Raw genomic sequence first — 14,246 nt, 5'->3', positions numbered from 1 at the left:
ACTTCTCTCCCTGTCTCACATTTTCTGCTCCAGCTCAGTCCCATGTGCACTGCCAGTAGAACGATCTTCGGCGCAAACGCGGCAAGGTCGAGTTTCTGGTGCAATGGGGTTTTCTGAACTGCTCGACGAGACCACACGAGAAGGATACAGCTAGCTAGTAGCAACGCCGTGGCTAGCAGTGCATGTAATGTAGTTGGAATCTGCATGACTGTCTTGTGGTTGAGGTGCAAGAACAAAGGGGACTTCAGCTGACTTTATGCCCGGATTGTCAGCTACGGTGCTTACTAGATTTGCTCTGTGCTGTGGGTTCTAACGTCATGAAGTCAGCTATCTTGCGTTACCTAAAGAAAATGGCCTAAGTCCAATAAGTCTGTTATGTGCTCTCTATTCGTCTCCCCAGACGACATTGTCTCTCCCAGGAACCACCGAGTCCCTGGGAGCCTGATACAAGCTCCTAGGAACCGAATAAATGTTCCCAGGAGCGCCACAGGCAATTCCAGGAGCCCTGAGCCCCCGGGAACTTAGAATTGGGTCCCAGGAGCGAAAATCTGGTAAATGACTGTGTGGAATCTGTTAGGCAGTGCTCCGTGCTCGAGTTCAGCAATGAACTATCCATGACGGGGCAATCTATAAAGCCACGACTGCACCCCATCTACTGAACCATTATTACTCTACATTGCCATAACCAGCCGTGGAAAGCATATCTCTTATCGAATCAGCGGCTACCTCTGTTCCTTTCCGAAATAGAACAAACCACCAACACAATCATGGTATGATAGTCGTTACTTCCAAGAAGCTATACTTATTCATCAAGGCTTACGGAGACTAATAATGAGATGCAGACTATCAAGTTACTCACCACTATCCTGGACTTGCCGACCGAGATTCTTTGGGTCATAGCCGACACCCTAAGGGGAAACGAAATTTCTGCTCTTGCCCGAACCAGCCGAATACTCTATTTAAAGCTACGGTTGGTCTTGATCAAATACAACATCAAGCACCAGAACAGTTCTGCACTTCACTGGGCTGCTAAAGCCAACCGTACCGACTTTGCAAAAACCTTACTCTCCTACCGAGCCAACGTTAACGCATTGGTTGATGATTGCTCCCCTTTGATGACAGCCGTGCAATATGGGTCCGGGTCGACATTTAAGCTCTTCCTGAAGAATCAAAAGACAGAAGTCAACCTGAGGAATAAGGCTGGAAAGAGTGTTTTGTGGTACAGCGTGGAGAAAAATTCATCTGCCGTCGTGAAGAGGCTCCTCCAACACCCTGATATCGAGATAGATCTTTTGCATTGCCAGCGCCAAACCGCGCTCTGGCTTGCAGTCTTTTATGAAAGCAAAGAGCTTGTGGCCATGCTGCTCTCCAAAGGTGCCAACCCTGACGCGATGGATCAGGATGGTATATCGCCTTGGATCGAAGCCTGCATCAAGAACAGGGAGCCCATCAAATATTTGTTCCTAGATCATTGCAGAACAGTGTGCCCCGAGACAAAGAACGAGACATGCACCGGCAATGCAGAAATGATTAGGGATGATGCGAACAGCAAGGACCCTGGTGCGTTGCGAATGCGGCTCAGCTGGGGAGAAGACGTTGACGCAGTGGATCACCAGGGAAGAACGGCCTTGCATCTTGCAGCTGCTAGTGGAAATCTATCGGCCGTCAAGTCACTTCTCGACAAAAAATCCATCGATTGTGATGTGCTGGACCAAAGAAACGGCACGCCGCTCCACGCAGCTGCAATGGGTGGACATCTCGCAGTGGTAGATCTGTTGCTGCGTCAAAACGCTCTCGTAAACTGCAAGGACGATTCTGGAAATACCCCACTGTGGTATTCGACTTCTAGTCATCGCGACGATGTCACAGAGAGACTTTTGACTGAAAATGACGTGGATGTCAATACAGTCGGAGGAGGGGGGAGATATGGTGAGCCTTCTACTTCACTACACCATCTGGCAAGAAGAATGGACACAGTTGTTCTACGATGGTTTCTTGCAAGACCGACTCTCGACCCAAATATCTGCGCGGGCTTTCGATCACCTCTCCGCCTAGCTATAACGGAGGGTAACATTGCGGTTGTGAGATTGCTCCTTACTCACAACGAGCTTGAAATCAATGCTCGACACACACGTGAAGATTCCCCGCTCTGCCTAGCCACCGAAAGAGGCGATGTTAATGTGGTGAAATTATTGGTGGAACAAGGTGATCGATTGAAGATCAACCAGCTGAACAGCATTGATGAGGAGAGTGCACTTTTCGTGGCTGTCCGTAATCAAAGCTTTAATATTCTGGACATCTTGCTTCAGAATCCTGCCATCAACCTCAATTTGAGCAATCGTTGGGGCGAAACCGCGCTGGGGTTGGCAGTCAAAGGAGGAGACGTGAAAATAGTCAAAAGGCTACTCCAGGACTCGAAACGTGTTTCAAACCTGAAAGTTCCAGCTCTCCTTGCTAGATCCCGCAACAGTCATGCTGTGAAGAAGCTCACTGAAGATGAGATAGAGCGGAAAAGACGGGACAGCTGTTATCCAAGCCAAGATCGGCTGTTCACAAGACATGTGAGGTTTGCCTACATCTAATAACTTTTATCAAATAAGAATAGTCTCTGCTGTCATTTATGTCTCATTCTTTAAAAATCAATCGAGATTCACTCCGGATCATTCCAGCATTTTGCTGGGTGAACAGGCTAGCGATGTGTATTAGGATATGCGGACGATCATTTTGTTGCGGCGACCGTTCTGACACGGGGTTATGTGAAAGACAGGCAGAGCATTACTCTAAATGAGCCCGCAATAAACAGAATGCAAAGGGATGGAGCTTATTACCTAAAACCACGAGAGAAAGCTCTTTCTGCCCTCAGGAAATTGACAATATGAAAAGCCAGGCTTAGCCGCCTCTATATAGGTAACCGTCTATCCCTCTGAGTTGTTGACAACCAAGCAGAATGCCCCCGATTGGGTCAGACTTGTATCGATGGTTTGCTGGCACCTCTCTCCCTAACTTGTATGCCATCAGCGCTGCAGCCGTCCTGTCAATATGGTTGCTCTATTGGCTTGGACGAGGGGTGTGGCACTGGGCGCGGGGGAGACGCCATGTGGGCTTTTGTCGCCCCTTCCAATTGAAAATGTTAGGCTCCTGGCGGCAGTTTGCCTACGTCCACCTGCCAAAGGGCATGAGCTGGCTGGACATCTCCCAGTACCGGCAAGCACTAGTGTTGGCTGTCATGCTTGCAGCAAATATTGTTGGCCTTCGGTTGCGAACCCATTCCTGGAGGGAAGCACAGAAAAGAGCTGGCTCTTTGGCAGTCATCAACCTGATCCCCTTATGCACCGGTGTGAGTTTTGGTTTTCCGGCAGATCTGCTGCACGTGGACCGTCACATGCTCGCGTGGTTCCATCGCTGGGTAGGTCGCATATGTGTGCTCCATTCTCTGTTGCACTGTTCGCTGCTCGTCAGCGTCGCTAGAACGACGAACCTTGCAAATCCACGGTACATTGTTCCAATAGCGGTACGTATTACTATCTGTGGAGCTGTATTTACGAGTTGCACAGGTGGCTACAGCTAACTCAATGTAGGCAGGATCTGCTCTCGTTCTCGTGATACCAGTGACTTGCGCGGCGGTCCAACGGCGTCACATGCAGTTTGCGATGAAATGCCACTATCTTCTTGCGGTAACCGCGATCTGCGCGCTTATATACCACCTCATGGAGCGACAGTCACTGTATCGGTGGTACTTGGTGGGCGCTATTTGCCTGTGGTTTTCCATCAGCGCCGTTGTCTGCATGGTGGCCGTATGGAACCAGAAGCCTTGGAAATCTTCTCGAAATGAGGTGACCATGAACTCTGTGAGCCAGTTCCTCTGGCTTGACATCACACTACCCCTCAACCGACCGATCCGCCCTGGCCAGTACGTGCAGCTCTGGATGCCACGGGCCAGCTTCCGCGCTTGTTTTCAGCTTCCTCTTTTCTATGTTGCGTTTTGGGAAGACGGACCGATTCAACGAACAGTGCGCATGGTAGCTGAGCCTCAACTTGGGCTTACGCGAAAGCTATACCACGACGCACTGGAATTCCCGAGTAGGCAGCCGGTTATCGTACTCGGACCCTACGGACACCCTCTCAATTTCTATCGGTTCGGTACAATCCTCTTCGTGGTGGAGGACATTGGATTTTTTCGAGCGCTGTCGTACATTGAGATGCTAGTACAAGCCAGTCATAAGCGAGAAGTAATGGTGCGGAAGCTGGAGGTTCTCTGGAAGCGCCGAGTTGGCACAGATGGTATGTCCCTGCGTTTGACCCGTGGTTCGGAGCCTAGGGATCGCCTTTGCTAACATAGTGCACGCAGGGTATCCAAAGTGGGTGAACAAATGGATAGAACAGCTATTCCATCTCGATCGGAAAGGGTTTTGTGTAAGTTGTCTGCGAGCACAACTCATCCTAGGCGACGTAATCTAACCAAGCTCCAGATTTTGCAATTCAGCATCTACTGCCCACGTACCCAATCAGGCCCCGAAGAAAATATTTCCTACCAACAGGGTGAGCGGCTCTGGTACTTTTATGGCTCGGTTAATATTGAAGAGGAAGTTGCGCGACTTATCAATAACCAATGCGGAGCTGTGGCCGTGGCGGGTGAGTGTCACTGATTTCGATCTCATTTCCTATTATAGGTTGGAAGCGGAAGGCCGTTATGGTGCTGACAAGCTGTTGTGCAGTGTGTGCGAGTCCGTCGATACGTGAGGCTGTCACGAAGACTGTTCAACCCCGCGCGGGAAGAAATCTCCGACTGATGATTTTCGATCCCGATACATTTCATGCACGGGGTGAAGACGAAGATTTGCCCGACAGCATCCAGTCTACAATTGGAGACTGCCAACATCCACCACCAACAGTTACGGGAGAGGATAATCAAATTGAACAAGTACGACGGTTTCGCGCGGACGGAAAGGGGCCACAATCGTCATTGTCCGAGGTACTAAATACGCAAACCGGAAGTGTTCAGATGGGCAACCACGCGAAGTAGGTTGTAAATATATTAGCCCAGGCGTGCAGAAACCTTATCGTTACAACGACCGAATTATCAACTTCTAGCAGCTTCATTTAGTGCGCAAAACAATCCACCCTGATCCCAATGCCCTCAGTGCGCTTCGCTTACGCGCATTCATGTTCGGACCCGCGCCGCCCGCCTTCAATTGGAGTACGATTATGGCTGGCGCGGTGTCAGCTTAATGGTTGGTTGACTGGTTGACCTCGTGGAGCTCATTGGCAAACTCACCACATAGTTGGCCATCTCATCTGCCGGCAGTTCATGTATCACAGGGAGCATTCCATGGGAAGCTTGGAGCCTGGCCTTGTTCGCCGCACATTTGGTTCGCCTTCGCGAGCAGATCCCTTCTGGAGGGAATGCTTCTGGATCTTCTGAGTTGTTTTTATGATATAATGATGATCGGCGACCATGGCAAAGCTGGCAGCGAAGAAAGCCAATCTGCGGCCTGATTTCTGGTAGATCGTTGTCCGCGTTTCTTCCTGTTGGTATATTGCGCACTATGTGAGTTGGTGGACGGTCCTTGCTTAGAGGCGACTTCAATGGACGAAAAGATCTCTTGGCCCTATTGCTCAGCATATCAGTATTATCCGAAAATGCACATGGATCATCAAACTCTGACACACTTGGCATGCGCCCACAACTTAGTACCAAGGAACCAGCTCATAGTTGTACGCGTGGGTACTGAAAATAGTTGAGTAGGCCGTAGGCATAAGAGATGCACAACGTTATATTATCCCATTGAGGCATTTTTGATTTGGCCTTTTCAATGATTCAAATACCAGATTATCGACAAGTCTGTTGCCGTGAAGTCTAGAGAAAATTGCTCACTGAAATGACCTTGCGGCACCGAACATACATGGTCAAGGAACGGACTTGAACGTTTGACCATGATGTAAACATAAACATAAAAAACCCTGTTCTCTATAGTAGGTTGTTCAGTATTCCTTAGGCGGGAACCGGGATTACACCGCACTTTTTGCAAAATCGACTCAAAGCAATTTCGTGATCAGGCATTAAGAAAAAAACCTTCACCGTTGACCCTCAGATTCTGACATCCGAAGAAGCGGAGATGGTGTATATCTTTGAGGGAGTTGATGATCCCTGTGCAGACCGACCGGTCATTCAATTATCAACGCGTTTGGGGACATCGAAGCCCAGGTAGACATTCTCGCAATCGGTCTTACCATAATAACTCTTCTCTGGTCCTATCGCCAAGGCCTAGCGCATATCCATAATCGAGCGGGCCACGTTAAATTGGGGAACACCGTAATGCGCACCACGTATGGTACTGGATCTTGTATATCTTCCAGGACGACATTTGCTATGTTGATACCTGTAGAATCACCTGCGATAGTTGCCAATCGGTTACAGTCAGCGGCTCAATCAGTCCGATGTCCATATTTGTTTGAAGTCAACGCCAAGGGAAACTAGACGATATACAGAATAGTATAGGAATATTATTGATTTAATTTTGATTACGAACCGTCCACACATACGGTGGGTTTTCTTGATTCGACAACTTTTCTGCCGAGATCCGCAATTCTGTGGCAATGTAATAGATGGGCAAGCAGCAGTCATTGGAGGGAAATAGTGTTTCGTATTGAAGACAAAGCAGATCGTCTGATGTTTGAGCCACGAGGTCTTTTAACTGACTGTTTGAGGAATTAATATACTCTAGAATCTGGCAAAAGTACAGTAATACTTAAATTGCTTCTTTCACCTGGCACCCAGTGTAGTCGGACATGCAATCTGCAATCCCTGCGACAACAGTGCCAATCCAGCCGGCTGCAGCCGGTCAACAGAGGCTTCCGCCGGCAGAGTGCCCACATAAGCATTGAAATTGTAGATGCCACAGGGACACGTGTCAGTAATATCTCTCCGACTAATCCCACACAGAGAGTCAACCGTCTTTCCTTCACGAACAACCTTGAAGGTCTGTCTACCCACACCCATCGGCGCAGAGTGCGACCACATTCCGGCCTTAGCATCATAAGTCTCAGCCTCGCAGCCAGACTGCACATGCACGGTAGCAGGAGTCTTCAGCATCGTTACGATGAACACCTCGTCGGTCATGTCATCCGCGCCATCGGGTCGTCCACAGACAAAGTTGCCACTCCAGCTGTTGGAGCACCCTTGAATTGTCGTGTCGGTTGCATCACAGTTGACATTCTTAGGGGTCGTTCGGTACCAGTAGACCAGCTTTTCTTCGTCGAGGAAACGGATTGGTAGTTTTGAGCCAGCTTTGTAGGCGGCTATGAAAGGCTTCGCCATATCGAGCCAGCCATTATGTGGCCTGTTTATGCGTTATTCGCCGTCGCCCCTTGTACTTCTTGGGAGAGTTCTGCTTACATGCCTATGACCCATTTGGAGGCCCCGTCGTCTATGTGCGGCGATGATAGCGGACCAATGTAGTGCGATTCACCGTAGTCATTCCAGGTGAGAAGCTCTACGAAGCGAGGGCTGGTAGCTAGAATTTCTCTCCATCGGTTATACCACAGGAGTCCAGAGGGAAACACCCAGTTTTTCGTGTAAGAGACGTCGCCGCCGAAATGTGTCGAGAACCAAGGTGAGACCGCTAATTTTGAATCAACATAAGAAAGAAAACTTGTTCGAGCCACTTACACGCGATGTAGGGCTTCCCGTTAAGAGCCGTCTTGTAAGCATTATCACTATCGGCAACAATGAGCTGCTTGCTAGGAGTTGGAGACCCATTGCTTTCATTATTTCCCCACGCAATCCAGTTCAGAGCGGCCTGAAGATTGCTGAAATCACCCCGACCGGGGTGGAAATTGGGTGCAAAATATATATCGCTGTCAGCAGCTGCTCTGATCGCTGCGATGTCGACACCATCACCGGCGAACGAAGACACAAATACTTTCCCATCAACCTTGAGCTGGGCAGGCAGATTGGCATACTGCGCGATCTTCGCGCCGACTGCATTGCCCTGACTAGTCTGCCACCAGTTGAAGTCAAAAGAGATGAACACTTTCATGCCATTGTTGGCGGCAGATTGATACGCAAACCCCAGTTGCTCGTCCGTGTAAGAATCAGTGCCGATGTTCAAGGCGAAAGCGTCGATGCCTGCATATTGGGCGCGCTTCATATCATCGTCATAGTCGCTAGCACTCTGGCGGTTGCTAACAATGCCAACCTAATGAGAGTTAGTACTGGATTCACGATTCAATGGGGGATGCCGGAGTGCCATGCCATGAAGTGGCAGAAAACAAGCTTGTTTCCATAATTGTCATCAGAAGTAGCCGTGGCAGTGTATTCAGTTGGGAACGAGGAAGCTATGATGAAGGGAATGTGGCCAAACAGGGCCACAATGGGTCCCAGCAACATGAAGTTTGGAATGGATGCGTGGGTTAGTATACGATCGAAAGCTCGCAGTGAAAAGAATAAGGAAAATACTAAGAAGAGAGAATGCACTGTGAGATCAGGATCTTGATGTACGCATTTGGTTAAAAAGCGCATTGCTTACATTCTCGCTCACTCCTTATATACGTTTCTAGAAAATAGATGATAAACGTTCCTTGTAACCGTAATCAGGAATTTACCATGGAGGAGCACCCCAAAAGTCAAATGGCCCATGCAAACTGTGTTATCATGAGGACAAAGTCCAAAGCAATACAGAGAGCAACCGAGTTCTTGTTTACTTGTAAACTGGCTTGGGTGGCGTTGCAGGAGTACTAAAATATATCCGAATGACCACCACACCGGTGGTTTGGTTACTTAAACATCCATAACTATTTTATAATGGATCTTCCAGATACAATAAACGCGCAACCAGGTTCATAGGTCATAATCATCTTCTGTACATGCCCGACTTAATGGCAGAAAAACAACAGCAAAAAAAAAAAAGACATTTCACTCAATGTTTCTGTGTTACGTAGCTCGTAGAATAAACCCGTTCAGCTGCCCTGAGTTCCCGCCCCTCTGATGGGTCCATTCGAACTCTGCTTCTTTGTTAACCATGCAGTCTATGAACAGACTCGCACCGATGATCGCTATGGCACTGGTCACCGCCGTAGTGGCGGCGCCAAGGCCAGTTCCCAATACCCAATCTACCGTAAACGTAGCCGATTCAACAATAATTTCGAGTGCTTTAGCTGGCGAGCTTTAGATGCTCTCTGCTCCGCTTCAACTCATCGCCTAGGGGAAGCCCAACTGTACCAGAGATTTCAATATCGCAATTCACCGACTCGGTTCTGGCACGGAATATCTCCAACGCGCTGATTTCCCGCAGTCTCCAACACTACATGTCATAACACGCCCCCGTTTATATGTCACCGGTTGTGGGAAACCTAGGGCTTCCCACAAATGAAAAGATAACCACGAAAGATAGTACATATCATTCAGTAAACGGGATGGTTATCCATATTTTGTTCTATTGAGATTATTATCCAAAAATCTGCAAATCTGAATGGCCCCTTCATCTTAGTTCGACAAAGCCACAGAAGGGTCAAAACAGACCCCATTATGATATCAGGCTATCTAAGAGCCGGAGCACTCATATTCCCCAGTTCCCAACAATATTCTGCACAAAGAATTGTGGATCAAACGATGCTATGGGCAGAGAGGGATGGATGCAAGATAGAGGAATCGCGCTCCGCATGCCAGTGTCTGCTGCAGTCTCTATCTGCGGTCGCAAAGACAATTGAAATCGGGTTTCCCCAGCACTTCCCATGTAGCCATTCCGCGAGATGATATCACGTATCTGACCACGCACTCTGCGTAGGTTCCCCAACATCGATTCAACCCGCGGAAGAAAGAACGGATACTCTTCCACGACCTCTTCGTTTCCCGTGCTGAGCTTGCTGAGCCGGATTTCTATCCAGTGCACCCGTTCAAAAAGAAAGAATGCTGACACGTAGAGGAAAATATCATCGGCACAGGTGTCTGGGGACAACAGATCCGGCCCCGTCCAGCTAAAGGCGCACTCGCTATCATGGTTAGGGTAGAAAATGCACTCGATAGCACGAGGCCTCTCAGCCTCACTTTTTGCATATTGTGATATGCTAATAGGTTGGATTGAACTGAGAGTGCTGCGATTGGCTGCGAGACAAGGTGGTGGTGTCGGTATATTCGGCGATTCTCTCCAGATTGACTCAAGGTCTAGATCCAAATCGAAGTCTGAAGGGTTTTGTCAGCGCCAACACTAGCCATCGAAGATGTTTCAACCAACCAAGTTGATCAAGTTGCCCCATTCTTTCTGCGCAGCACGTGAGATTGCACGACAAAAAGCGGTTTGCGAAGAAAAGGTAGGTTTGGAGAGTGAGAAAATCTCTGTGGTTTCATTAGAGATTTATATTTATAGGCCAGAATGACAGGCAAGCAAGTCTAAGGTTTAGCGCAGAGCTTTAGTACTTAGGGGGTGGCAAGGCGTTTGTTTGTAAACACAGGAAAAAAACCAAACAAAACCAGATATTTGGCCATATTCAACAAAAGTCCCTGTGTGCCAGTGATTGGTTGTTCTTGATTCACGCAGACGCAGACGGTGCTCGATTTGTGTTTTTGCGTTGAAAGTACATTCATTGGTAGTATGATACCACCTATGGAACGCCCCACCCATACTCCACCCCGTTGAACTATCCTTTCCGACCAGTTCATTGCCTGCCTTTTCTGTTCAACGCAAGAACCACGAGACCTGTTTATCACTCTGTTGCCTACCAGTACAATACCAGCCATAGCCAGGTCAAGCGTGCCGATCTCATTTCGCTTGAGCAAAAACTCACTGTAACTCATTTATATGACAATAGCGTCTATCACTATTCTGCAATGTTCCGAGAATACCCTGATGTATAGAGTCAAAGGCCTGACGACGATCCCACAGCAGCAGCTCCTGGTTATCACAGCATTCTTGGAGCTTCTCATTCTCTCCCACCAGCCATTCGTTGGAGCCTTGTAGGAAGCGACGTTCCTCTTCCAAGCGTATTTTGCCGGCGGACTTGATCATGTAACACTCCCACAGGCACAAATAGAGGTCCAGGAGGTCAATAGCGGAAGATGCTAAAGCGGGTTTTTTTTGCAGGATTTTGGTCAAATCACTGGTTAGGGAACATGCCGCACCCATCGAGATTGTCTGTTTTTTGGTTAGAGCCGATCAAATACGGACTCAGTGAAATCTGACCTTTGTCACTTGCTTGGTGCTGCCTGGCATCCCTACTGGCTTCTCATATGGATCTGGTGCTCCTCGCTTTCTTTTGTTGGTCCGGCCCGAAGGAGAGTGGGAAGCAGGAGCGTCCATTGGGCTCGAAGGATTCAGTGTTCCTCTATATTCAGGTAGAAAGATAGAGAGTTGAATATCGCCATTGTAAGTCGAGGAAATAGTTTTTTTATATATTATATGCCAATCTACCGCATCACGCTAAATTGGTTTTTTTTTTAGGGAGAGCCATTGGCCATCGCAAAAAAAGCTGTCTTCAACCATGCGACTAGAATCACAATAAACAAACCCGCATTGAACTGTTCTAACTCTGTACTAGACTCAAGTGAAGGATGTATTACTGAGGGCAAAGCTGTTTGAACTGCCGGTTACACCTGGCCGTGCTCATCTAACTGAGGGCCGGCAAGAAACTGCGGGCGCGCGCAGGCACCGGTAAACATTTCGCTGGACCGGCTCAATTTTACGGGTTAGAGACAAAGCCGTGAGTAATGTATAAGTAAATGGAAAAAAAGGTCGACCTGATGACTGCGAAATTACCAATCAAAAATCATCTCTGTTGAATTTGCTTGGAAAATTGTCTACGCGATCTGGTTGAACACCAAGACGCAAGGAATGTCCACCGATGGAGTCAAAATTTCCAACGAGAACACTACAAACGGCGCGTCTGGTGAGCCTATGGGTGGTATGTCTGGTAGCTACAGTGCGTTGGCTCGGTTTGCCGATACTACCAAGTATATCTTCGCCTGGGTTTCCCGCGGCGCGATTGATGTGACAGAGAACGCCTGGATGGGAAGTGGCTACACGAACGTGCAGAACCGCACGAACGGTCGCAATGTTGCTATTTCGCTTTTCTCTGATAAGTATACCAAGGTTGGCGCCCAGGCCACGTCTGAGGTCGGCTCCGAGGATGGAGATAGCCAGGTCAACTGGGTGAACTCTGGATCGAACGATTGCTCAAACGCTCACGCTGCCGCCTTTGGAAGTAGCAATGCTCTCGTCACCTGGGAGGAAATCTCGAACCTGACTTGTGACTTCATTGCCATGGGGTGCCGTGGTACCTTTGCTGGAACTTACTTCCAGCAAGTTGACTCCACCGGCTCCAAGGTTGGTCAAGCTTTCAGTGCTGACGATGTTTACGTTGCTGGTGACATGGTGACTATGTCAGATGGTAGAATTTGCTGGCCCTATGTCAACATGACTTGGGACCTCTCGCAGTCCATTGATGACTCCTCGTCCTCTGCGACTGGCAAAAAGATGAGCATTGCTTGCGTAGGCCGCGATGGTGCAACGGATTCCCCGACAACTACGGCTGCTAGTGTCACCACCAGCGCGACCGCAAAGGTCGCCATTACTGAGGGTGCGAGTGCCGTCATCAAGGCCGCTTCGAGCGAGACCACCGTCAAAGCCCCAACCCAGATTACCGAAGCCGCTTCAAGTGCAACCACAATCGAAGCCATAAGCCAGACTACCGAGCCCGCAGCCAAGGCTACAAGTGGGAGTGTCGCCGCCATCGGAAGCGGATTTGGGAATCCATCGAGCAGTTCTGTGATCGAAGTCGCAAAGGCCGTTACCAGCTCCGCGGCCAGTGGCATTGTGGATGTGATTGCAAGTGGACCAGACAGTGAACTTCCGGCTGCCACTGCTATTTATACTCCCGACACCCCCAGTGGGCCCAGTGGGGTTCCCGCGGTGAGCGAAGTCCCCACTGATGCCCAGAGCGCAATTCCAAGCAGTGTTGTCAGTGCAATCCCGAGCGGCACTCCTACCGGAATCGCCAGGGGTCATGGGCGGAAACATGGCCACGGCTGGGGACACCATGGCACGGAACACCACAGTTCGGGACACCACAGTGCGAAATATGATGAGGTCCCTGAGAGCGAGCCCCAGGTCAGTGGGCTTGCAAGTCCTAGCAAATTTTATGGTTTCCCACTAGAATTTCGTACCTAGGTATTAGATCTTTCCTCGTATGACAATTGTATCATCTTCTACGATGTCTTTTTGGTGGTCTTTTGGATACTCTTTTTAGGTGTAAACGAAGGCGGTAAAAGGGCATCTTTGTCATGTCCCACTCTCCAGGGGGGAAGGGGGTCGCAGGACTCGACATAGATCTATATGATCTATACGAACGGTGACTTCTCTTACCTATTCCCGGATGTTGGCGCGGAGTGCCCGGAACCAAGCCAATTGCAACAGTGCTTTGTGGGTATGTATCGGAAATAGATTAGTAAAATTTACAGAATAACTAACTGGATCTGGACTAATATTGTCGCGGGTGATCCGCGTCATCCTAGTGCTGGATGTGGAAGGTGTCTCAGGGCTGGTCAAGTTAACAACTTCCTTAGAGCGAAATAAAAATCTTACCTCCCGTTTCAAGAGCTTAAGATACATGATTGCTGCTAAGAGGAGCTTTTTCATATTCAATTGCAGGCCCGTATTAAAAGAATCGTATTCATAGGGATTCTTTCTACTTAGGGGCTTATGATTTATATCACAAGATATCGGCAACTTAAAGACTTATGCACCCAGCCAATGCGCAGGCTATATAGTATATGAGGTTAAATTTTAGAGACTAACCAGATCAAGAGCACCCAGGTTGGCGTGCCCAACCCGGTTAGCGCCATAGCCCAGATCTTCGAGTTGAAAGGAGTTCTGTACAATGTGATAAGGCTCAGGGTTTATAAGCTGGCCTCTGGAGCGCCACTTCACCACACCGACTACCCCCTGCCAGCTTTGAGTGGGCCGCTACGCAAGAAAGGTAACGAGCCAGCATCGGCTCATGCTAGTTGCTTATGCGGATATAGGTTTGATGTAATGCAATCAGCTGGGTGAATGGAATTCAGTAATTGCGATTGTATATCGGAGGGTAACTAGACCGAGGGCAATCTGTTGGGTGCTCCCAATCCGGTTAGCAGAAAAATAACCAAAACAGACAACCGCCAGGTAATGATGAGCGACGGAGACTAGATTCCTTGAAGTTAGTTATTTACATGACCTTGGTATTCCTGAGTCTGAACATCTATACCTCGCCGACCG

The 14,246-nt window shown here is 48.8% G+C and overlaps 5 protein-coding genes across 5 annotated transcripts; 3 read left to right on the top strand and 2 right to left on the bottom strand.

Moving 5' to 3' along the window:
- Positions 1-767: 767 nt before the first annotated feature.
- N7455_009185 (ankyrin repeat domain-containing protein) lies at positions 768-2,582 on the top strand (the record flags this gene model as incomplete). The annotated part of the gene is made up of 2 exons (XM_065606127.1): positions 768-770; positions 843-2,582. 2 exons carry the CDS (start codon positions 768-770, stop codon positions 2,580-2,582), a joined length of 1,743 nt encoding a protein of 580 aa, XP_065460592.1.
- Positions 2,583-3,127: 545 nt separating this feature from the next.
- N7455_009184 (uncharacterized protein) lies at positions 3,128-5,023 on the top strand (the record flags this gene model as incomplete). Its single annotated transcript, XM_065606126.1, has 5 exons — positions 3,128-3,511; positions 3,579-4,281; positions 4,349-4,413; positions 4,470-4,632; positions 4,716-5,023. 5 exons carry the CDS (start codon positions 3,128-3,130, stop codon positions 5,021-5,023), a joined length of 1,623 nt encoding a protein of 540 aa, XP_065460591.1.
- Positions 5,024-6,763: 1,740 nt separating this feature from the next.
- N7455_009183 (glycoside hydrolase family 71 protein) lies at positions 6,764-8,607 on the bottom strand (the record flags this gene model as incomplete). Its single annotated transcript, XM_065606125.1, has 4 exons — positions 6,764-7,340; positions 7,397-7,622; positions 7,670-8,198; positions 8,605-8,607. 4 exons carry the CDS (start codon positions 8,605-8,607, stop codon positions 6,764-6,766), a joined length of 1,335 nt encoding a protein of 444 aa, XP_065460590.1.
- A 950-nt stretch (positions 8,608-9,557) lies between these two features.
- Positions 9,558-11,294, bottom strand: N7455_009182 (uncharacterized protein; the record flags this gene model as incomplete). The annotated part of the gene is made up of 3 exons (XM_065606124.1): positions 9,558-10,180; positions 10,817-11,129; positions 11,178-11,294. 3 exons carry the CDS (start codon positions 11,292-11,294, stop codon positions 9,558-9,560), a joined length of 1,053 nt encoding a protein of 350 aa, XP_065460589.1.
- Positions 11,295-11,825: 531 nt separating this feature from the next.
- On the top strand, positions 11,826-13,459 carry N7455_009181 (uncharacterized protein; the record flags this gene model as incomplete). Its single annotated transcript, XM_065606123.1, has 2 exons — positions 11,826-13,100; positions 13,451-13,459. The coding sequence occupies 2 exons, from the start codon at positions 11,826-11,828 to the stop codon at positions 13,457-13,459; spliced, it is 1,284 nt and encodes a 427-aa protein (XP_065460588.1).
- Positions 13,460-14,246: the final 787 nt, after the last annotated feature.

Source organism: Penicillium solitum (genome assembly GCF_028829755.1).
Source record: "Penicillium solitum strain IBT 25940 chromosome Unknown utg000006l_segment0_segment0, whole genome shotgun sequence".
NCBI classification, from domain to species: domain Eukaryota; kingdom Fungi; phylum Ascomycota; class Eurotiomycetes; order Eurotiales; family Aspergillaceae; genus Penicillium; species Penicillium solitum.
The sequence above is the reverse complement of the archived record's forward strand: the minus strand, read 5'-3'. Positions and strand labels throughout refer to the sequence as shown.